The sequence below is a fragment of the Camponotus floridanus genome, unplaced genomic scaffold (assembly GCF_003227725.1).
Source record: "Camponotus floridanus strain SB8 unplaced genomic scaffold, Cflo_v7.5 scaffold47, whole genome shotgun sequence".
Taxonomy (NCBI): Eukaryota; Metazoa; Arthropoda; class Insecta; order Hymenoptera; family Formicidae; genus Camponotus; species Camponotus floridanus.
The window spans coordinates 1,027,734-1,050,812 of record NW_020229625.1 but is presented as its reverse complement, the minus strand read 5'-3'; the positions used below and the strand labels follow the sequence as shown (position 1 = coordinate 1,050,812).

The window sequence follows — 23,079 nt, the reverse complement described above, 5'->3', positions numbered from 1 at the left end:
TATCCGGTGTACAAACGAAACGGTAGGTCTTGCGCGGGTAAATAATATACAACGGGCGCACGAGAAACTAGTATCGAACGATCACGGAAGCGTGGACTTAGGCTGGGTTGTTCCATCTTTCGATAAATTTCATCTTACTTGACAGATTAGTACCTATAGGGTAAATTTTACCAGATAGTTTTACGAGCTACTTATATGTGAACGTTGTTCCATGATTATTTATCCTATCGATAATTACCTACAAGATAAGCAAGATATATCGCGATAATAACTTCCGGAAACGTACATAGCCACTTCAAGTGATTGTCTATAACCTCTAACGGGATGCTTGTAAAGTAAAGGCTTGAGCAGACAGATTGCAATATTCGTAGACGTGATCGTAAGTCAATGCACAAAACGATGTAAATACATATGTATGTCGACCTTTTTGTACGTTGTACTTACGACTACTCCAATATATTACGGCAATCTTTCTGCTCAGGTCTAGTGTATCAACTATTGTGTATCAGCTATTGAGAAGAATTGTTATTTTTTATTATAATAGAATTCAGGTAAGGATATAACATATACATATGACAAATAAATATAAGTTATAATGTCTTATGTATTTTTTTAATAATTTATATTTATGCTAAATAGATGACTGAATTAAAGAAAAGAGAAAGAGGGTCCAACTTCTCAAATAAGGAAACTGAGACATTGGTTCTTATTGTACAACAATTTAAAAATATAATAGAATGCAAAAGAACAGACGCTACAACTTGGCGAGAAAAGGATGCTGCATGGGAAAAAGTAGCTGCAGAATTCAACTCAAACTCTGGGGAAATATTTCGAACGAAAAAAACTCTGAAAGCAAAATATGAAGATTTGAAAAAGAGTATCAAGAAGAAATTAGCCCATAACAGAATGGAGAAATTTAAAACTGGCGGAGGTAAGCCAGAAATTCGACCTTTGACTGGTATTGAAGAAAATATTCTTTCAATGTTGCCATCGTCTGTAGAAGGTCTACCATCTATATGGGATAGTGATCGAGGTACTTATATATCATTTTATAAGAAAATTATGTATAAGATATGTGTATCATTGCATTTATAAAATAGTTTTAAAAAATAAATAATATTATAGGCTCTATTGTGTATCACACAAATTTCGAAATTTGTTTTAAAAAATATTTTAAAAATAAAAAAATTTTACATATATATTAATCAATCAATCGTAAGCAGTTTTTCTAATTTAATTTCTTTTATCTGTTTTTCTAAGACTTAATTTGTTCTCAACTTTAGCAGCTTTCTTTTCGTATTTATTTCGAGTTCCGTAAAGAATTGCTTTTTAATTTCAAATATTTTTTCTTTTTTAATAGAAACTTGTAAAGAAAAAGCAACACCAGATATAACACCAGAAATGCAATCCGTTGAAAACAACATTAATATAGACATTGATAATATGTATGTGGATATGGTAAGTATATATAAATATATATACAGGGTGTCTGGTAGTCCTTGGACCATCGCTCGTATACATTTTCCATACATTTTATTTTCCTCTGACATATATTTGATTTATCGACGGATAATTTATTCTTTTTAATTTTCGACATCATTCATTGCCATTATTTATTAACTTTATTATCCGGTAATATAATATCGCTCGCGTATGAATACAAATTATTGCTCAAATTGCAAAATGGTACAGGACTTTTATGTTCAGTTTAGTGTGATCTACCCGCCCACGAGCGATGGTTCAAGAACACTACCGGACACCCTGTATGTGTATATATATATATATATATATTGTATCAATTCGCATAAAATAATTTTTTAAAACAGAAATAAAATAACTGATAATATTTTTTACCTTTTAGAATACTCCTATTGATATCGAAATAGATATGGACCTAATGAACAATGAAAACAAGGAAAATGAAGAAACTAAAACTTCAGGTGAAAAAAACGTAAATGAAAAAAATAATGAATGTAAGAGGAAAATAGATACTATTAAAGAAACTGGTATTTCTATATTAAGAAGGACATTAGCGCCAGAATTACGCACTAAAAGATTGAAGAAAACGCATCAGTTAATTTCTCATGAAACCTCAGGTCAACGAGATCAAGAAATGAAAGAAGAAATCCACGAAACTAGAATGAAAATTTTAAAGAAAGAATTAGAGATTAAAAAAAATCAATTTTATAGAGAACTCGAAATAAATACAGAAAGATTGAAAACTGCTAAAGTTGAGAACGAGTTAAAAACATTGCAAAAACAGATAGAAGAAGCTAAGTTAGAAAAACTGCTTCAGACTGATTCTGATTGATTATTTTATTTATATGTAAAACTTTTTAATTTCTTATATTAATATGTTATATATTCTAAAAAAATTATAGTAAATATAAAGTACACATATACACACATACGTACACACGCACACACACGCATCACACACACACCATACACACATGCACATAAAAATTATATATTTGCGTTACATGATATATATTATAAAGTTTATTATAAAGATAATAAAGTTTACTGTAAAATTTGTTATTATAAAGGTTATGTGATACAAGTGCAAATGTTTATAATGTTATAAAATAAATATAACTGTATTCAAATACATTTTTATTTAATAAAGTTTAGATCATTTTTAGTAAATTAATCAATTCAATTCTTGATGTCAATCAATGTCTGTATGAATGCAATGAAAATAATGAATTCTTTTTGAAGAATAAGAAGCAGGACTGATATATATCTATTTTTACTGTCCCAACGTTTACCAACTGTGTAACTAACTGTCACTTTAACGGACAAGACTGCAAACAAAATTTGTGTTAGTATAGAAAAATATAATTGTTCAAATGTAAGAAAAATATAGGAAATAATATATTACCGTGCAAAATATGTATCAATTAATGAACGTCGTACATTAGCATTATCAATGCCATTATTATGTGCTTCTGGATTTTCTAATTCCTCAAGTGCAGCTTCAATATCGAAATCGATTGGAAGATCAGGTTCTCCTTGGTTTAGTGCAATGTTGTGCAGTACTGCGGTAGCTACTATTACAGTTTGTGCATTTAAAGGTTTCATTCTTAAACCAAATGCCAATGCAGCAAATCTTCGTTTCCATACTCCAAAACTTCTTTCTACGACATTTCGTGTTCGTATTTGGGATTCATTATATAATTCTTCAGCTTGAGTATGCGTTTCAAGCAATGGAGTCAATAAAAAATTTGTGCAAGCATAACCACTGTCACCAAGTAGTAATGCATCTCCCATTTCGCCATTAATAAATTTTGCACGTATTCTGCTAGCATTAAAAATGGTGGAATCATGTGTTGATCCAGGCCACCGTGCTACAATGTCTAAAAATTTTAAAGCACTGTCACAAACAGCCTGCACATTTATACTAAATATTCCTTTTCTATTTCTGAATACTTCAGCCTCTTCTCCACCTTTAAACAAAAGCAATGAAAATATTGTAGAATTTATTATTTATTTTTAATTTCAATACATAATACATACCTGGCGATTGAATTTTAACATGCGTACAATCAATGGCTCCTATGACTCTAGGAAAACGAGCAATGTTATAAAAGCCTTCTTTTGTGTGCCTTAGACTCTGATTGGAATTAGGACAATAAATATATTGTAGACGTAAAGATGCTATTGCTTCTGTAACCTTTTTTATTATTCTGCACATGGTGGATTTATGAATTCCACCCAAATCACCAATTGCAACTAGATAGGTTCCAGTTGCATAAAATCTTAATGTAAGTAATAGTTGTTGCAATGGCGAAACAGCATGATTTCTGAAATAAATATATTTATATTTATTAATATAATATCATATAAATTAATATGAATCTTTTCGTTTATTTAGTATTTATGTAAATATACGTTTCATATTTACCTGTCAGTCTTGCTTCTTATTCTTTGTTCAATAAGAGTTAATATCATTTGAACAGTACGTTTGTGAAACCGAAATCGTCTTAAAAATTCAATATTATCATATTTGTTTAACAAATCTGGACGCGGACGAACTGTATATTGTTTGCGAACCACCACTATTATTTCTTCATCAGCTTCTTCAGCATTATTTTCATCGCATTCATACAGAAATTGATTTTCGCACAATTCCATTTCCGTACAATATTTAAAATTTTTATTGCACAGATTAATACACAAATGTTAAATTTTGAAATAACCAAGTATCTTCCTTTCAGCAGCGTAAAATAAATCATAGCGTGTCAAATTTTCTAACTTCATTACATATTTATCCATAAGATAAGTGGTTTACACGGTACTGAGAGTGTCGTGTAATTTACCTATTGGAACTGGTCATTTATCAGGGAGGTAAATTTTACCGAAAAGTGGAACAACGCAAGTCAGAATTTTAACCATTAGATAAATTATCTGATAGTTTATCTGACGATGGAACAACCGGCCCTTAATCTATGGAAACGAGACGGGTATTCGGGATGGACACAGAACCTAGGACTAGTGTTGTACGAGCATGCAGGGTTGCGAGCGAGATAACAGGTGTATAGCGGGAATTAGCAGGTGCGATTAGACAAGCGAGTAAAGAAAATAATATATTTATTGTATAATAGTTATGATGCGCGAGCGCATCGTTACATATTTATTTATATTTATATATATTTATTTATTTTTATATTTATTATATTTATATTATATTTATGAAATAGATAGAGAGATAAATTGTAGTTTAATATTAGTGGCAATAACGAAAGGAATATTACTGAGATATTACTGATTGAAATAGTCAAAATTATTAACTGATTCTTTTAATAAAATTTCACTGATTTAGAGTGCTGTACTTATAACTGCTGTAATTAGTGACTAATCATTTACTGTTTTTTAGTGATAATGCACTGATTCACTTTTAGACAATGCTTTATTCGACAACACTATTAAATATATTATTATGCTAAAAAAAAGACAAAATATGGTACATGTCATGACGTCAAGAATCTGTAACATTAGATCGTCACTTTTACGTCATAAAAACGTCAATTCGTCAAGAATAGTCAGTGAATGACCAATTTGAAACGTCAAAATGATGTGTGCTTACTACCTGGGTTATGAAAACAGGATTATTAGGTCTTTTTAATGTTTCCAATTATACAATCTGACATATAGTAATCAGAACGGCCGATGGTAACTTATATGTTTAAGTTTCGTCTAACATGCTTACGATACCACAATTTACACATATATTGTCAAAATGAATTATATTTTTACCGCATTTCATTATCATTACTGCAACTTTTGTTAATACCATTCATAACGAATAAGGTTTCATTAATTTTTAAAGGTTTTTAAAGGTTAAAATCAGAGAGCAATACGACAGGCTTCTGATTATAATAAGTTATATTCACGAAGAATTATCTTTTTTCATTGCGTATTTTCGAACTACAATTGATAACAATTAGTTTTTCATCGGCCGTTTTCACAGCACGGGTTTAATATTTTCTACATTGTGTATCTCTTTGAATACAATTTACAACAAATAAGTCTGTAAGTGGGGTCTTAGAATCACCGTTGCTAATAGTGTTACAAGAGACATAAGGTACATTTGATCCGATCGTCAGAAACAATATTTATAAAGCTGAAAATATTCTTGTGCTTGCTTCGAAATGGCAAACTTTCATCAGATCTTGCTGTAAAATGGTTTGTCGATGCTTTTTTGCCTAATATTAATGAAGCATCGGCTCTATGTTTAGATTCTTGGACTGGACAAACGGAAGAAAAGTTCGATGTTATAGATAAGCGTGGTAAAAGAGTCAAAATTTTAACTATTCCCGCAGGAACAACTGGTATGATCCAGCCATTAGATATTTATACATTCAGATCATGGAAGAACTTTCTTAAACATTTCTCGGACTTAATCATACTATATAACTACGACATCAATTTATATTTGAGAAATAACATCTTAAAGATTCAGTCATTGATTCATAACCAGTTCTCATCATCAAGATTTGTAAATTTATTTAAATACGCTTGATGGAAAAGTGGGTATACTTCAGAAAAACCAGAAAAATGTGCAACACCTATGGAATACTGCTTCGAGAATTATGGTACACACTGTAGGTTTTGCACAAACATTGCCATCATAAAATGTGCTTGGTGCAACGAATCTTTATGTATATAACACTTTTGCTCCAGACTATAATGCTTCTCCTCACTACTGCAAAAGATACGTGAAATGAAGGCAATATTTTTAATTCCATCCTTTTCTTTTCAGCAAGATATGGGGAATTAAAATTCAAGTATATGGAGAAGGCCGCACCTTGTCTTCAGTGGCCGAGTCAAATCTCTATCTTGCCTTCACTGGTCGGGTAGTACCACTATCTTGCCTTCACTGGTCGGATAATATCACTATCTTGCCTTCACTGGTCGGGTAATACCACTATCTTGCCTTCACTGGTCGGGTAGTACCACTATCTTGCCTTCACTGGCTGGGTAGACTTTCCCATTGCCTTCAGTTTCCGTCATTTGGATGCGTCATATTGAATTTTTCATCCACCACTTCTAGATTGATATAACTGTCAAAATCATAATCATGTATCTAATAAACTTCGCAAGTGGCGTTAAATAAAGTTTCTGAAACTCCTGCGATTTTATCCACCATTTTGTATTTGCCATTCTGAATCTCATTAAACTAATGTTAAAATCGTCATTGGCGATCTCAAAAACACGCAGACAATGAAATTATGAAAGAGAAATGTCGTAAAAGCTGTAAGAGAATCACACTCATGAGTAGCGTTAACATTGTACTAAATGGTGTTAAACTTTCGACTGCGTTTTCTACCCTTAAAACACCTTGTTAGTTAAAATAAAAAAACACGTGTTTAATGTTTTTCGATGTACTACGTGTGTGCAAAGTTTCAAGAATATCGGAATGGCATTTGAGTAGTATTACTTGTGAGCAGTGGTACTCAAGGCTTTCGCACATGAATTGCCATAACCATAAACGTAAAACGTAAACGTAAGCTGAAGAACCAATCAGAATATTGCTTTAAGGCCATTCTACAATGGCCGTAGCATAAGGTTGTAAGGCGTAAGCCCGGGTCCACAATAGGTAATTTAAGCCCTAAGCCTTAAGAAATTGACCAATCACAGTCAAGTATGAAGAGAATATCTGACTGTGATTGGTCAATTTCTTAAGGCTTAGGGCTTAAATTACCTATTGTAGACCCGGGCTAAGGGTCTATCCAGACAAACTTGCATAGGTGCATATGCATAACATAAGACCAATGAGCATCGAGTATTATGTTATGTAAGTCAATATAGCGATTTAATACTCGATACTCATTGGTCCATATGGTCTTATGTTATGCATATGCACCTATGCAAGTTTGTCTGGATAGGCCCTAAGACTCAAGAAATTGACCAATCACAGTCAAGTATTAAAGGCCTTTGCACGTACAAAAATTTTAGTCGTAACCATAAGATCGTAAGGAATCTGACAAATCATAGTCGAGTATTTTTTTGCGATAAAAGAACTGTAATAATCAACTGTAATTGGTCAATTTTCTTACGACCTTATAGTTACGACTAAAATTTTTGTACATGCAAAGGCCTTAAGAGAATACTCGATTGTGATTGATCAATTTTTTTAATCTTACGCCTTACAACCTTATGCTACGGCCATTGTAGAATGGCCTTAAAGCAATATTCTGATTGGTTCTTCAGCTTACGTTTACGTTTTACGTTTATGGTTATGGCAATACATGTGCGAAAGCCTTGAGAACCACTGCTCAGTCCGATCAAGCGTCGTCTACAATAAGATTTTAAGGAGACTTAACACATCGGTCGGTATTCATAGTCCGGTCTTAAGCGTCTACAATAAGTGGAGTAAGCTTGGCGTAAGAAGTAAGAGAAGGAGTAACGTTTGCGGCGTAAGCTATTTACGCTGACTCAATCTACAATACAGTGGAGTAATATTATAGTTTGTGACGTTGCCATCCCGACAGTCAAACGTTAAACAATTATTAATAAAGCAATTACAATAGCAAAACACATTTGCAATTAATGACGTTTTCGAGCGATCTTTCGTTTTCATGTTTTAACCTTCCTGGGTTTTCTTCCTGCGTTCTGATTGATTGAGTGTAAGTGTAAGAGTAAGAGTAGGCGTAAGAAATAAAAATAATTCATTTTGCTTACGCCCTTACTCCAGCTTTCTTAAACCGGAAATAGCTCTTTTACTTCTACTCTTACTTCTTACGCCACGCTTACTCTACCTATTGTAGACGACGCTTTACATTTAAGATTGTAACGATGCACCACCAGTGCATGTTACGAATTCCCGGAACGAAGATCAGCCGGAAGCTGCCGCCCGGAAAAATATCCGCCGAGCAAAAGCAGAAGCACGCCGCGTCAAATCTTCGTTAAAAATTCGAGCATTTCGAACGGGTTAAAACCAAAACGAACCGAGGAAAGCCGAGGACGCCCGATTTACCCCGGATAGAAATCCCGCGCCGGAACCCGTCGCGCCCCACCAAGCGGTCCCATACCGTTACCGTTTTTTAATCGCTCGGTGGGGGACCTGTGTGTACACTCCTTTTGTACACTGCGCGACAACGATTCGTTCCGTGGCCCCTCTCTCGCGAGGCAAAGGGAGCGTAGAAGTGACCAATCAGCTGGCAGCGTGACAATAGCTGATTGGTTAGAAGCTACGCTCCCCTTGCCTCGCGAGAGGGACCACGGAACGAATCGTTGTCGCACAGTGTACGCCGGCGCGAGACTAATTAGCCGGGGTATAAAAAGGGCCCTCGAGTAAATCTAGACTCAGATCCTGATTCCACTTGCTACAAGCCAAGTAATCCAGATCACGATCCATTTTTAGAAGCAAAGCCAGCCAAGCCCCGAATAGAGGGTAGAACGTACTCTGCCTCAGCTGAGTTTTTCTCAGTTTCGGACTTAGGGCCGCGCTTCCTAGACTAAATCTACTCTGCCTAAGGAAACCGTGCTGGAGAGTACTCCGGCACCGTCGAGCAATCTTGACCCAGGCAATACATCCCGCCATCGTACCGCCGTTGCAAATTTATCCGGAGGTAGAGAGCAGAGCTGCCTCCGACGAGTGTTCTCGTTCGCATGGCGGAATCCCGCGGCATCCATCCATCGCGAAGAACATATTAAAATATTCAATCTAAATCGAATTCGCGTAAACCGAGCGTCTCGAATATAGGCAGTTATAAAAGGCAAGATACGCGCCGTGTCTCGCGAGAGCATTGCCCTCAGGCAAAACAACAATACAGCTGACGCGTTGTTGTTGTATATGTCGGGCTTTAAACGCATTCCAATTCCCGAAACTTGATTTATAAACGATACCGAGCTATCGCACTAATTATCCGTCACATTGTACACCGGATGCAGTCGTCTGCATCCGGTTTAATAACTACTCGCACCGTTTAAGCGTTTCGCCAGCGATCATATCGTGCCTATCGATTAATCGATTCATGCTGATTATCCGCGCGCAGTTTATACACCCATCGAAATCACGCTGCACTCGATTTATTCTCATACACGCATACAAAACTCACACCGTACACTTACACACGCACACACACACACACATCAAAACTCTGTACTTATTTTCTTCTGAATAAATATTCTTTTGTTATTTTTTTTTTTAAACTAAACTGCCGTTATAATTATTAGCTTACACAGAAAACCGAATCCCGCATCCGACTGCGACTATCCGATCATCTCGCGGAAGTCATCCGTGACAAGATCATCTTAAGAACTCATTCAACCAATCAAATAGCACAATCCAGTCATTGATTGGTGGAATGAGAGTGGAATGAGAGATTTAAGATAGAGAACCTCTAGGAGAGAGAATGGACAACTGATCAAGCTTTTTCATGATTGGCTGGCAGAAAATGTATCAATTTTAGCTATTGCGACGCCAATGCAAAATATGATGACACACAAATAGGACACACATGACACACATATATTAACCTATTTGTGTGTCATCATATTTTGCATTGGCGTCGCAATAGCTAAAATTGATACATTTTCTGCCAGCCAATCATGAAAAAGCTTGATCACATATCACATGATCAGTTGTCCATTCTCTCTCCTAGAGGTTCTCTACTTCAACTCATTAATCCTACTGTCATTGTAGACGACGCTTTATGTCCTAGAAGACGATGGAAATGATGATAAAGTTGGAAATAACCGTAAGCAGAAATAATTAGGATTTCAACCAGTTAAAAAATATATATATATATGGCATATATATATATTTGACGCATGCGCAAAAGTGCTAAATCCGACTAAGGCTAATATTACATTTATCGTACGACAAATTTTTTAAGCACACTGATTGGCTGCAAAATAGAAAATTTTTAAAGATTCAAAAAATTATTATCCTGCAATCCTTTAGCCTAAAGGTGCAATTTCATTGATGCTAAAAAGTCAACCATTGGTTGAACAAAGAAGCAACTACTTACTTCTTTGTTCAACCAATGGTTGACGCTATTTTTTAGCGTCAATGAAAAGGCCGCTTAAAGGTGCAATTTCATTGACGCTAAAAAGTAGCGTCAATGAAATTGCACCTTAATAACTGTGCGAGAGAGAATGTATCGTCTGCACCGTAATGTTTTCGCTCATTCCTCCTACTGAACTGCCAATATAGGAGTACTATATATATGCTGTACCCTGGGACAAATTTGCTAATTCTGTAAAAACAAACATTGCTATTTTTAATTAGAGTAGAGAAATTATGCATCTATTTAATAAATTGTTTTCTTAATGAGCGATAAATTTATATTTATTTTTTTCATATATTTGTACAAAATATATAAAATAATAATAATTTATTTCTAAATTTATGTATCTAAATTGATGTATAGGAAGTCTACAGTTTGCATGTATCATGACATTGTAAGTGCAAAAAAATTCGTATCTTTATAGAAAGATAAAAAAATATAAACATGAGAAGAGAGCTCTACGTGGACAACAGAAATAACAGTTACTTTTATAGCATTAACTTCCGATTGTGTGTGATTTTGCTGATTTCATCAGCGTATTTTATACATGCTGATTCTGCATATTTGAGAAATATTTTGACATAAGAGTGCGGTATCAATTTATATTTGATTGTGACTCTTTAATTAAAATATCCAAAAATATTGAAAGTATAAAGTGAAAAAAATTCGGAAATCGAAAGCGATATAATGTAATTCGGGTCGAGTTATTTTTAATATAAAGAAACCAAGAAGGTAAATACAATTTAATCCTTTTCTATATAATATTAACAAAATTATAAATATTTACAAGAATATTTTCAACAGAAATAAACATAAAATATGAAAATCAACTTCTTTTTTTAATTATAATAGTGTTGAAAAAAAATAATTTCGTGCACGAATTAAGATTTTAATACATTGCAAGCAATAACAGTTTATGTATAGAATATATGTAATATATATACATTAAAATCTATATATTTTAGATTAAAATGGATATACGTGAGAATATTAAAAAGGTAACATCACTTGATTACATAGATGATAATGCTGAATTCTTTCGACTGTCAGGTTTAAGTCAAGCTGCAAAAGATCGAATGATGAATGATAGAAAAGTGAAAACACCAAAAAATATACATGTTTGTACATATATTAATATATAATAAGATATAAAAGAATTTAATTTTACTATACATTGATATATTTTTATACAAAGCAATATCTCTTTGTATTAATTCTAGTTATTGGAGGACTCTGATGATGATAAAAACTATGTTGATGATAATTTTATAAACAATAAAGTTAAACCTACTTTTGATAAACATGCCATTTCTGCTGCTATTAAAGAGGTAAATTAACATATTCTTTTAAAAACAATTATTAACTAAGAGATATTTAATATTTTGAATAAAAATAATAGTATCCAATCAAAATTTTAAGATAAAAAAGTTAACTTTTAGGTTGCCAAAGATTATATAATTGAAAAGAAATTATGCATTTTATATATTTCAAGCGAATATATATCTTTTAAGCATATATGTAAAAGTTATATAATATAAACAGTTAATATTGGACAGGTAAATGGTGGTCGTGATCTTTCAAATAAATATTGGGAAAAATATTATATGAGACAGATAGAGAATATAATTAATTCTGAGAAAAACATATCTGAGGAGACTTCTGATCATAACAATATAACAGTATGTTCTGGAAATCAATCTGAAGACTTAGATGATATATATATTAAACAAAAACATAAATTATCTAAAAATGCTGCAATAATGAGTCTTCTAAAGAAAAAGCAAATTTCTTTAGAAGATATAATTAATCCATGCAATAAAATTTCTATAGGGAAAGAAGATAAATTGGAAGTTTTAGTAAATATATAAATAAACCTTTCTTTAATATATAATATTATATTATAACATAAATGAAAAAAAATGTTATTTTTCAGCATGAAATGGTTAATGGAAATATAATGGGCAATAATGAATATAATAATGATGGTCAAGTGAAATTGGTTCCTCTTTATGAGGATCCTGATGTTTTTGTTCACCCTTTACAAATGGGAATAGATGAAAAAAAGCACAAAGATGTAGATTTTAACATATCCCGAATTGGTAAGAAGAAAAAAATAACACCGCAAGAACATTTTCTTGAGGCAACTACTGATGATGATTTTAATTTTGTTAAAAAGGAAAAGAATACATAATATATTGTGTTTATTATAAAACTTAAACATATATAAAATAATGACAATAGTCATCTTCCTTTCATCCAATGATTTAATGTGTGATTTGGACTGATAATAAACTAGGATATGTACATTTATAATCTCATATTACTAGCATGCGAGATTGTGAAACTGTGTCATGAATAGTTTTAATATATTTATCACATTTAAATAATATAGGTCAATAAAAATAAAAGTAGTTTGAGAATATAATATTATTTTGATAATATAATAATAGTAATAATAATATAATAATAGAAATAATAATAATAAATATTGTATAATATTATTATATTATCAAAATCCTTTTAAAGAATACGTCATATTGGATTTAAAGCAGCAGGATATTCCACACAATAAATTGTTTTATAAGCTGCAAATTGTATTATACACATGTTACATATGTTTCATTACTTTAATGACTTAATATAATGGTATAATTGATGCCTTTTAAAGATTGTAAACATGAGACTTAATAAAAGAACCTAATGTCATTATAACTTCATTTTTTGTAACAATAAATGTTAGTCTTAATATTATGTCTGAAAAAAAGTTTATATCTTATTTCCAAAAGAAGGTATGCCATAATCTTGTAACTCTCGTGAATTATTGCTGTACATGGTGAAATGTTACTATATATACTTAACATGATTGCTGCATTTTTTGAAAATAAATCACATAAAAAATAGTGTTAATTGCAAATAATTGCATAATAAAATAGATCAATAATATAAAAAAAGATGCTGTTACTATTTTATATTTAACTTTTATGTAAATGTTAATACTTGTGTGTATGTGTTTATGTGTGCATGTGTATATGTACATATATATATATATATATATATATATATATATATATATATATATATATATACATATACATATACATATAATTTGAGCAATAAAAATAACTTTAATTTCTAGATTTTATAAATTTCGGCATATTTAATAGCAAATATAATGAATCGAATTAAATTAAATATGAGATAAAATATTGTATTTTTTAATTTTATGTTATTTTAATTAATGTGTATAAATGAAATAAAATTTCATTTAAATTTTACTTTTAATTTTTAAAAGGATTTATTTTTTAAAAAGGTTTATCTTTAAATATCTTAAAAAGATATTCCGATGAAAAATTTTGACACTATGTGCAATACGCTCCAATGAAAGTTTATTTATAATTATATGAATGAGATTTTCTTAAAAATAAATTTTGATGTTCCATAAATAGTCTTATGATTTTGAGATAATACATTGATGATCAAATTAATTAAAATATAGTAATTATTAAAAACTATGAATATACAAAATGAATATTTTACAACCAAAAAAATTTTTATATGAAACATTATACGTATTATATAATTTTATTGCAAATATAAAATTATTTTTTGAGATCTTAATTTTTTTTGACGATTATATAAATTATAAATTATTACTGAAAGAAAAGAATGTGATAAATGAACACATTTATTGATATTGACATTAGATTGACAAAGTTCTATGAATCGCATAATAACTTTGTTATTACTAATAAGTTCTTTAAATATTTGTTTCATATTTTTAATGATCTTCTCTCAAAAGATAATTAATAAAATATTAATATAATAAAAGATAATTATTTGATATATATTAGACTAATTTTATATTTTGACCAAAAAATATAAAATTTGTATTATGCTAATATTAATGTATAAAATAAAGTTAGTTTATACAGAAGATATGTAATAAAATAGATAAGTTTATAGATGAACTATATAAATATTTCTATTAATATTAATCATACCCTTTTATGTAAATATCAATTTTATGTAAGTATCAAACATATTGTATTTGAATATAAATTTGATTATACACATAAACAAATATGAAATTAGAAATCGACAATAAATACAACTTTATAAAATTGTAAAATTATATATTAGAAATATATTAGAAATTATTTTATATTATATATTAGAAATTATTTTATTATGTATTAATATTACGATTAGAAAATGACATTAAATTATGACATGTTGTAGAACAAAAGTAATATTCATAATTGAAATGTTGATTTAATGTATTTTTCATATTAACACTAAATGTAAGTGGAAAAAAATGCGTTAAAATCCTTGAATAATGATCAAAACAGGCACTTTTGCACGAGAAGCAATATTTTGCTTCATCTAAATATTGGACTAATGTATATGGTATTAAACTTGCATCATATGTTATCCTGAAAAAATATAAAACTTGTTATTATGTATTATATATTTTGAGTGTCAAATTATATACATATACAATTTAAAAAAAGTAGAAACAATAGAAACCTGGATTTTAGAAGAGTTCTAGCTGAAAATTCAACGAGACTTGGCAGTCCTTTGTCTAAATTTCTTTCATTAAATGCAATATTATAATTAATTTTTGAAAATAAATTTTCTGAAATATCTAAAAAATACAATCGCAAATGTTGAATTGTTCCTGGCAAGAACAATAAATTGTTTTTTGCCACATCCAATAATTTTAAGTTATTCATAGTTCCAATATTTTGTGGTAATTGTGTTAACATGTTATGACGAATTTTCAATTCTTTTAAACCTTTTAATCTTCCAATTTGTACTGGTAAGTCAGTTAACTATAATATAAAATAATAAATTATTAATATTACGAAATTAAAATCATTTTCATAAATAAAATTGGTTTTATCAATTAATCTTCATACTATAACACTAAAATATCTAATAAAATAACTTACTAAATTATTACTAATATCTAGGAAATATAAATTTCTCCTAAGTGCAGTTTGTTCTAACCATGTCCATTTAGATCGAATTGATTTTCCAAGATTATTATGTGACAGATCAAGAGTTTGAAGATAAGGCAAAGTGCCCAACTCTTTTGGTAAGAAAGAAATTTTATTGTTTGATAAATCTAAAAATTTTAAATTCCGTAATGTCAAAATTTGTCGATCAAAGGATTTTCTATCCAATCCACTCAACACAAGTTGTTCTGTTGTTCGTGGGAATCCTTGTAAAATTGGATATTCAGATTTTTTCTTTACTACAACTTTTTGCAATGAATAGAATTCACTTGATTTAAAAGTTATATTAGATTTAGAAATATATTTATCTAAACTTTTACAAAGTCCATCTATTATATGTTTCATTATATTAAGAAAACTTTTCAACTGAATAGCATCACTCTGAATGATTAGATCATGACAAGGTTCTATCAAGCTTATTGTAGCTTTGCCATTGGTAATAAATTTCTTGAATATTTTTCTTATGTTGTTAGTAATCTGAAAATATAAGAAATATTTTGTTATATATTTCTTTAAGAATAAAGAGAACTGCAGAATTCTGAATTATGAAAATAATTACAAAATATTGTAATTAATTAATCTAACACAGTTTTAAGAAAAATTTAATAAACCATTTATAATGAAACAAAAAGAAACGTCATACGTTACTTTATACTTGGTTCCTTGCTTGTTCTGTCGTGTCCATAAATAAAAGCATAAATCATCGTTAACAGAATCTTTAACATATGCTAATATAGAACGTTGTGATTTTCTATGCAATGATAATGTCCTATCGTAAATCTCGATTTTACAATGTAATTTCATTGTTTATCATTTATTGTTTATGTTATAAAATCTAGTAATATTGCCCAGCCATTGAGTCCACAACAAAGAAAATAGACGAGTATAAAAGCACGGATATCGTATTTTGAGCATATATATAGTACTCATCAGAGTGGCGACAACTGGGTGCCACTTCTGATTGGTCTGCCATTTTTCATCCGTTGCCGCCACGTTTTCAAACTTATCTAAATTTTGTATTGAGTAAATAAAGTGTTTAAATAAAAAAATTAAAATAGGAAATAAATAGATGTATATAAAAAATTATATTGTTGCATATTATTTATTGCACATTGTTAAACATAAATTTTTAGCTTGTATCCAGTTTTGCGTATTTATTATTTATATTACTAATCCATTGATTTCAACGTTGTACATCTCTGGTAATCTGGTAATATTTTTATACTATGGCCGGTATTCATAGGCCGGTATTCATAGTCCGATCTTATATTTAAGATCGTCTTAAGTCTGCTTGGAGGTTGACTTAAGACCTCATTCAACCAATCAAATAGCTGCGTAGCATTTCAAGCTCGAACTTAAGACGATCTCAAATATAAGATTGGACTATGAATACCGGCCATAGTCCGATCTTATATTTGAGATCGTCTTAAGTTCGAGCTTGAAATGCTACGCAGTCATTTGATTGGTTGAATGAGGTCTTAAATCAACCTCGGACCAGACTTAAGACAATCTTAAATATAAAATCGGACTATGAATACCGGCCTATGAATACCGGCCATAGTATAAAAATATTACCAGATTACCAGAGATGTACAACGTCGAAATCAATGGATTAGTAATATAAATAATAAATACGCAAAACTGGATACAAGCTAAAAATTTATGTTAATAACATTTATGTTATAACATCACATGTAAAATTTATGTTAATAACATCACATGTATTATTATTAATACGAACGTGTGTTTTATATTAATAATGCTATAATTATAATAAAGTGACATGATTTACCTAAAATGTGATTTAAATTCAATATTTGTATATCTGGTAATAACATTTTCCAAATAATCTGTTATTTTTGGTACTATTTTCCTTTCACCTCTATTGTTATTATCTCTATTTTCGAATAAAATATTTTGTAATTCTTCTAGAGCACTAAATATACAGGTATTCTATACTCCGCCATTTTTAATCCATTCCCCCTCCTTGTTTCTCGTGTCACTCGCCTCGTCGCTAAGCTGAGATTATAGTAGATAGGTTAGTGAGATTATATGGGGTGGGGAGATGGATTAAAAATGGCGGAGTATAGAATACTCATATATTTAGTGCCTTAATTCTTCATTATCATCATCACTATCTGAAGAAGAACTACTCGAAGATTCAAAAATGATGTTTTCGAGTAAAATATATTGTTCCATAATAATAATTAATGTAATTGCAACACTTTCATATATGTACACTGCGCGACAACGATTCGTTCCGGGGCCATTCTCTCGCGGGGCAAGGGGAGCGTAGAAGTGACCAATCAGCCGGCAGCGTGGCAGTGGCTGATTGGTTAGAGGCTACGCTCCCCTTGCCCCGCGAGAGGGACCGCGGAACGAATCGTTGTCGCGGAGTGTACATACATACGGTACAATACAATCCTAATGATCCCAGTGGGAGAAACAAAACGCAGCACTGGGAGTTTTCAATACTGCCAACTTTATTTTTTTTTCTATCACCGACCAAACATATTTTCGAACGCACTGGAACCAAACATATTTTCGAACGCACTATATTTGTCGTAAACACCCTATAAGGCTGATGGCAGAGAACTAGATATCTGTCGTAGTCGTGGACATAAAGTAAGGCTGATGGCAGAGAACTAGATGTCTGTCGTAGTCGTGGACGTAAAGTAAGACAGAGAAAAACGTATGTCGTACAAGGCCATTGTGACAATGGGTGCTTTCCAGCTATGGTAACACAGTGATACACTGTGTGACACAGTGTTACACAGTGTCGACTTGTAGCTGGAACGCTTTTTAGCTTTCTTATTTTGTCACTAGAGTGCAGGGCAGTCACTTTTAATAGTTGTCACTAGGTCTAAATTTTCAGAACGTTCCCACACAACATTATGTCATCTTAAAGACGTCTAGATGTCTTTAAGTCGTCTTTTTAGCGAATATAAAAGTTTGGTTATCTTCTATCACGCAATATCACGCAATACCATTCTTTAAAAAATTAATGATACCAAATATGAAATGTTATGTTGGCACTCACTGGGGTGCTACAAAACGACGACACAGGCGAACACAGCATTTTTGCTGTGTACGATTGTGTCGACTTGTATCGTAGTTGGAAAGCACCTGTATCGACACTGTAGCGACACAGTGTCGCCTGTGTTGCTTGCTGGAAAGCACCCAATGGCCTTGTACGACATACGTTTTACTCTGTCTTACTTTACGTCCACGACTACGACAGACATCTAGTTCTCTGCCATCAGCCTAATTCCGACCTTTGTATATCTAGTGATTTTAGGATCTATTAGTGACATTACGTGAGATCAATTCTGAATTAGGGTAATTCCAGTTTCATAGTTGCTCTCATTGGATTATATTATATGATGGGCGGAATTATTGGGCGGAATCGGCGATTCGATCGGTTCGCGCGAGCTTCGGCGAACAATAAGCCGGCGGTTGCGCGGAAAAATTCTATAATTTTTAAAAATATACAACACACTGAAATATCATTTGTTTCCGATATAACATTATATTGTATAGGCATCCTTTTTACAGTATTTCATTCAGCACGATAAGAAGCCGGGATTAAAAGCAAAACCTCGGGATTAAAACTTGTTCCGAATGTGTCGGTGAAAGATTCAATGATCCTTTGCATTTCTCGTGGGGAGATTTTGCTTGTGAAAGGATCGAATATTGTGTAAATAAAATTGAGGCTCGTGATGGCGATTAACTCTACAGATTTTATCGCGTCGAAACGACAGCTCTTGTTCTTTCTATTTATGTTGAGCCAAGTTAGCAACGGTCACGATGAGGACGTGTTTACTTTACAGTATACTAGCGAGAATTTCTCTACGAAGATTAAAACGAAGAATCACTTTGTTATGTTTTACGCACCATGGTAAATATATGAATATACATTACATATACATATATCATTTATTCATATAATATATATTTATATATTTATTTATTTATTTATATATTTATTTATTTATATATTTATTATATTTATTTATTTATTTATTTATATATTTATATATATAATATAAATTAAAAGATAAAAGAAGAAATGATTTCTACCATTACTATATTAATTATGATGAATAAGAAATTCTTTCCTTTAAAAGGTGTGGACATTGCCAAAAACTTAGTTCTACATGGGAGCAATTAGCGGAAATGTTAAATAAAGAGAATAGTAATATAAGAATAGCCAAAGTTGATTGTACAACTGAGATCACTCTGTGTAGTGAACAGGATGTTACTGGCTATCCCACGTAATTTATCTTATTTTAACAATTTATTTTAACAATCGTATTAATGAAATTTCCATTAAAAAAGGTTCTATTTAAATAAATGAATTTTAACTTTTTATATATATTGTACTATTATAATTTTAACATTTCAATGGGTAATATTCCTATATATTATATACTATATACTATATATAATAAATTATTAAATAATTTTGAAATTATATTACAATTATTATATTATACTACATTGAGAATTTTTAAATGCAGGCTAAAGTTTTATAAAACTGGGGAAACCGGAAGCATCAAATTTAGAGGAACTCGAAATTTACCTTCTTTGACTGCCTTTATTGATGAACAATTAGGCAGTTCCTCTATGGTATGTGCTTTTATACATGACTTATTTTGAATCTTATGTTACTTTTTATATCAATTTACTAACCCTTAAAGAGCACACTTCCATAAAATTACATAAATTGCACACTGGGTGTCTGACAGCCACGGATGTTCACATGTTTGCTGTACAGGCGGTATTGGATATTTTTTTTACAAAAAAATTACTGAATAAAGTTTAATGTCTCTTTAATGTCTCTACTTTAATGTCAAAAAGGTTTCATAGCTATTCATGGAATTTGAATTAGTTAAAAAAAAAATCCTGTTTGGAAAAAAATAGAATAAATGACTTTTTTCACTCAAAAATTCATAACTTTTTTAGTTTTTTATTTTACGCCGTATGTTCGATTTTTTCGAATTTAGTACGGTTTATTAGAGTGTAAAGTGGACGCTGGGTGTTCGACACCCAGAGTACCCTTTAAGGGCTAATATCATAGCAATTCTTTTTTAGAATGAAGATGTTGCACCATCTCCTCCAGAAGCAGTGAATGGATTGCTAGAATTAACAAAAAATACATTTGAAAAACATGTTTCTTCCGGATATCATTTTGTCAAATTTTATGCACCTTGGTGTGGACATTGTCAAAAATTAGCACCAACATGGGATAAATTAGCTGACAGTCTCCGTAACGATGATGCAGTTAGTATCTCTAAAATAGACTGCACCCAACATCGTAGTGTTTGTGGCCAATTTGACATTAAAGGATATCCCACATTGTTGTGGATTGAAGACGGGAAAAAGGTATTGTTAATTAAATTATCCTTTTTTTCTGAAAAAGAAAAAGAATTAAGTTAAAATTTCAAAAAATTGTAAAAAAGTGGTTTATGAGATAAAAATCTAATAAAGAAATGGATAAATTAGGCAAGAAAAGTTTGTGGTTTCTTGCCTAATTTATCCATTTCTTTATTAGAGAAAAAGAATTATAAATTAGAAACTAAAATTATTAGAGAAAAAGAATTAAGTCAAAATTTCAAAAAATTGTAAGAAAGTGGTTTGTGAGATAAAAATCTAATGCTATCCATATCTTTATTAGAGAAAAAGAATTATAAATTAGAAATTAGAATATATAAATTTCCAGATAGATAAATACACTGGTGAACGCACTCACGAAGAGCTAAAGGCCTATGTGTCGATGATGCTAAGTAAGAGTGCTGATGAATCGAATCAAAAGAGCGAAAACAATAATGTCCCGCATGCTATACTAAGTTTGACAGCCGACAGTTTCCAGCATGGTATTGAAAAAGGTTTTTCCTTTGTAAAGTTCTTTGCACCTTGGTGCGGACATTGCAAACGCTTGGCGCCCACATGGGAGGAATTGGGTAAGAAATTTTTTGCTAATAACAATGTGAATATCGCTAAAGTCGATTGCACACTCGATGCAAGCAAACAGTTGTGCAATGAACAAGAAGTGGAAGGCTTTCCAGCATTGTACTTGTATAGAGATGGACGTAAAGTCTTTGAGTATAATGGTTCGCGTAATCTTGACGATCTGTATGATTTCGTGATAAATCATCTTCAAAAACCGCACGACGAATTATAATCCTATTATTAAACTTCTGCAATGTAAGTCACATCATAGTATTTCCCATCAAATAATTAGACTAATGATACGTATATATGCGTAACATCATATCTATCATTCATTATCAAACAAGAACAAGAGAATAAGAATTTTTTTTCATTTTTATATTCTGTAGACAAGAGAAAAAAAAAAGAGTACAATTAAAATATAATTATAATCTCAAAGAACAATGTACTTCCAAAATATATTTATGAGTGTATTTATTTAGCATTCTTCCATTTTACCAATTTTACCAAATTTTTCTCTCATATTTAATCTGATTTCTAAAAAGTTAAATTAAAAATCTGCACGCATATCAAATTTATTTATGTCTAAGTAAGAGATAAAAACAAGAACTTTTTTCAGTTTTTAAAATTATAACAAAGTATGCGCTGTGAGTACACCATTTAATTTCTTCTATTATATATAATACTAGATTTCTTTTACTATGTAATACTAGAAAAAAAAAAAAAAAAAAAAAATATATATATATATATATATATATATATATATATATACATATACAGGGTTTATATATACAGGGTGCCCCACCTACAAGTGGCCACCCTCTTTTATCTTTTAAACTAAAAGAGATAGACCATAATAAATATATATGAAATTAAATGGCTTTAACTGAACTTTATTGTGAGTATAGTGGTTGATTACAAAATTTATCTGTATTAAAGAACGGAGAGATATGTATAATTTTTTTATAATAATGTAGATATTTTGATATAATAAAAATTGTAGCGCTGTTTGAAACGAATATAACGATGTATGATTTAATGTAAATATTTTACATATTATACGAGATTTTCCGGCTTGAAATATCGCGGGCGACGTCCACCATTTCATTTTCGGCCCTGCGATATAGCCAACTTCTGACTCGTGCATTAGAGGTGGACATATGTCATGTTATTTAATCATGATACTCAGTCAGAAGTTGACTATATCGTAGCCGAAAATGAAATGGTGGACGTCGCCCGCGATATTTCAAGCCGGAAAATCTCATATAATATGTAAAATATTTACATTAAATCATACATCGTTATATTTGTTTCAAACAGCTACAATTTTATTATATCAAAATATCTACATTATTATAAAAAAATTATACATATCTCTCCGTTCTTTAATACAGATAAATTTTGTAATCAACCAGTATACTCACAATAAAGTTCAGTTAAAGCCATTTAATTTCATATATATTTATTATGGTCTATCTCTTTTAGTTTAAAAGATAAAAGGGGGTGGCCACTTCTAGGTGAGGCACCCTGTATATATACACCCTGTATATGTATATATATATATATATATATATATATATATATATATA

At 30.7% G+C, this 23,079-nt stretch overlaps 5 protein-coding genes across 9 annotated transcripts; 3 read left to right on the top strand and 2 right to left on the bottom strand.

Moving 5' to 3' along the window:
• Positions 1-639: 639 nt before the first annotated feature.
• LOC105258515 (myb/SANT-like DNA-binding domain-containing protein 4) lies at positions 640-2,311 on the top strand. Its single transcript, XM_025412048.1, has 4 exons — positions 640-1,033; positions 1,361-1,458; positions 1,862-2,073; positions 2,191-2,311. Exons 1-4 carry the CDS (start codon positions 640-642, stop codon positions 2,309-2,311), a joined length of 825 nt encoding a protein of 274 aa, XP_025267833.1.
• A 478-nt stretch (positions 2,312-2,789) lies between these two features.
• LOC112639112 (putative nuclease HARBI1) lies at positions 2,790-4,137 on the bottom strand. Its single transcript, XM_025412047.1, has 4 exons — positions 3,908-4,137; positions 3,520-3,806; positions 2,920-3,449; positions 2,790-2,807 (listed from the first exon to the last, which is right to left on the bottom strand). The coding sequence occupies exons 1-4, from the start codon at positions 4,135-4,137 to the stop codon at positions 2,790-2,792; spliced, it is 1,065 nt and encodes a 354-aa protein (XP_025267832.1).
• A 6,509-nt stretch (positions 4,138-10,646) lies between these two features.
• On the top strand, positions 10,647-12,828 carry LOC105258506. Of its 5 annotated transcripts, none has more exons than XM_025412084.1 (6): positions 10,647-10,711; positions 10,945-11,252; positions 11,486-11,638; positions 11,741-11,848; positions 12,077-12,376; positions 12,454-12,828. In XM_025412084.1, exons 3-6 carry the CDS (start codon positions 11,492-11,494, stop codon positions 12,709-12,711), a joined length of 813 nt encoding a protein of 270 aa, XP_025267869.1. In that variant the 5' UTR covers positions 10,647-10,711; positions 10,945-11,252; positions 11,486-11,491; the 3' UTR covers positions 12,712-12,828. The 5 variants fall into 5 exon arrangements, with proteins under 5 accessions (XP_025267869.1, XP_011268077.1, XP_011268078.1 ...); XM_011269775.3 differs by lacking the exon at positions 10,647-10,711 and adding an exon at positions 10,840-10,914 and having other exon boundaries at positions 11,015-11,252; XM_011269776.3 differs by lacking the exon at positions 10,647-10,711 and having other exon boundaries at positions 10,840-11,252; positions 12,077-12,199.
• Positions 12,829-14,706: 1,878 nt separating this feature from the next.
• LOC105258518 (leucine-rich repeat protein 1) lies at positions 14,707-16,483 on the bottom strand. Its single transcript, XM_011269807.3, has 4 exons — positions 16,187-16,483; positions 15,473-16,015; positions 15,048-15,352; positions 14,707-14,953 (listed from the first exon to the last, which is right to left on the bottom strand). Exons 1-4 carry the CDS (start codon positions 16,340-16,342, stop codon positions 14,707-14,709), a joined length of 1,251 nt encoding a protein of 416 aa, XP_011268109.1. The 5' UTR covers positions 16,343-16,483.
• Positions 16,484-18,732: 2,249 nt separating this feature from the next.
• Positions 18,733-21,898, top strand: LOC105258507 (thioredoxin domain-containing protein 5 homolog). The gene is made up of 6 exons (XM_025412063.1): positions 18,733-18,877; positions 19,094-19,436; positions 19,666-19,812; positions 20,059-20,167; positions 20,633-20,923; positions 21,261-21,898. The coding sequence occupies exons 2-6, from the start codon at positions 19,258-19,260 to the stop codon at positions 21,720-21,722; spliced, it is 1,188 nt and encodes a 395-aa protein (XP_025267848.1). The 5' UTR covers positions 18,733-18,877; positions 19,094-19,257; the 3' UTR covers positions 21,723-21,898.
• The last annotated feature ends 1,181 nt before the right edge of the window (positions 21,899-23,079 follow it).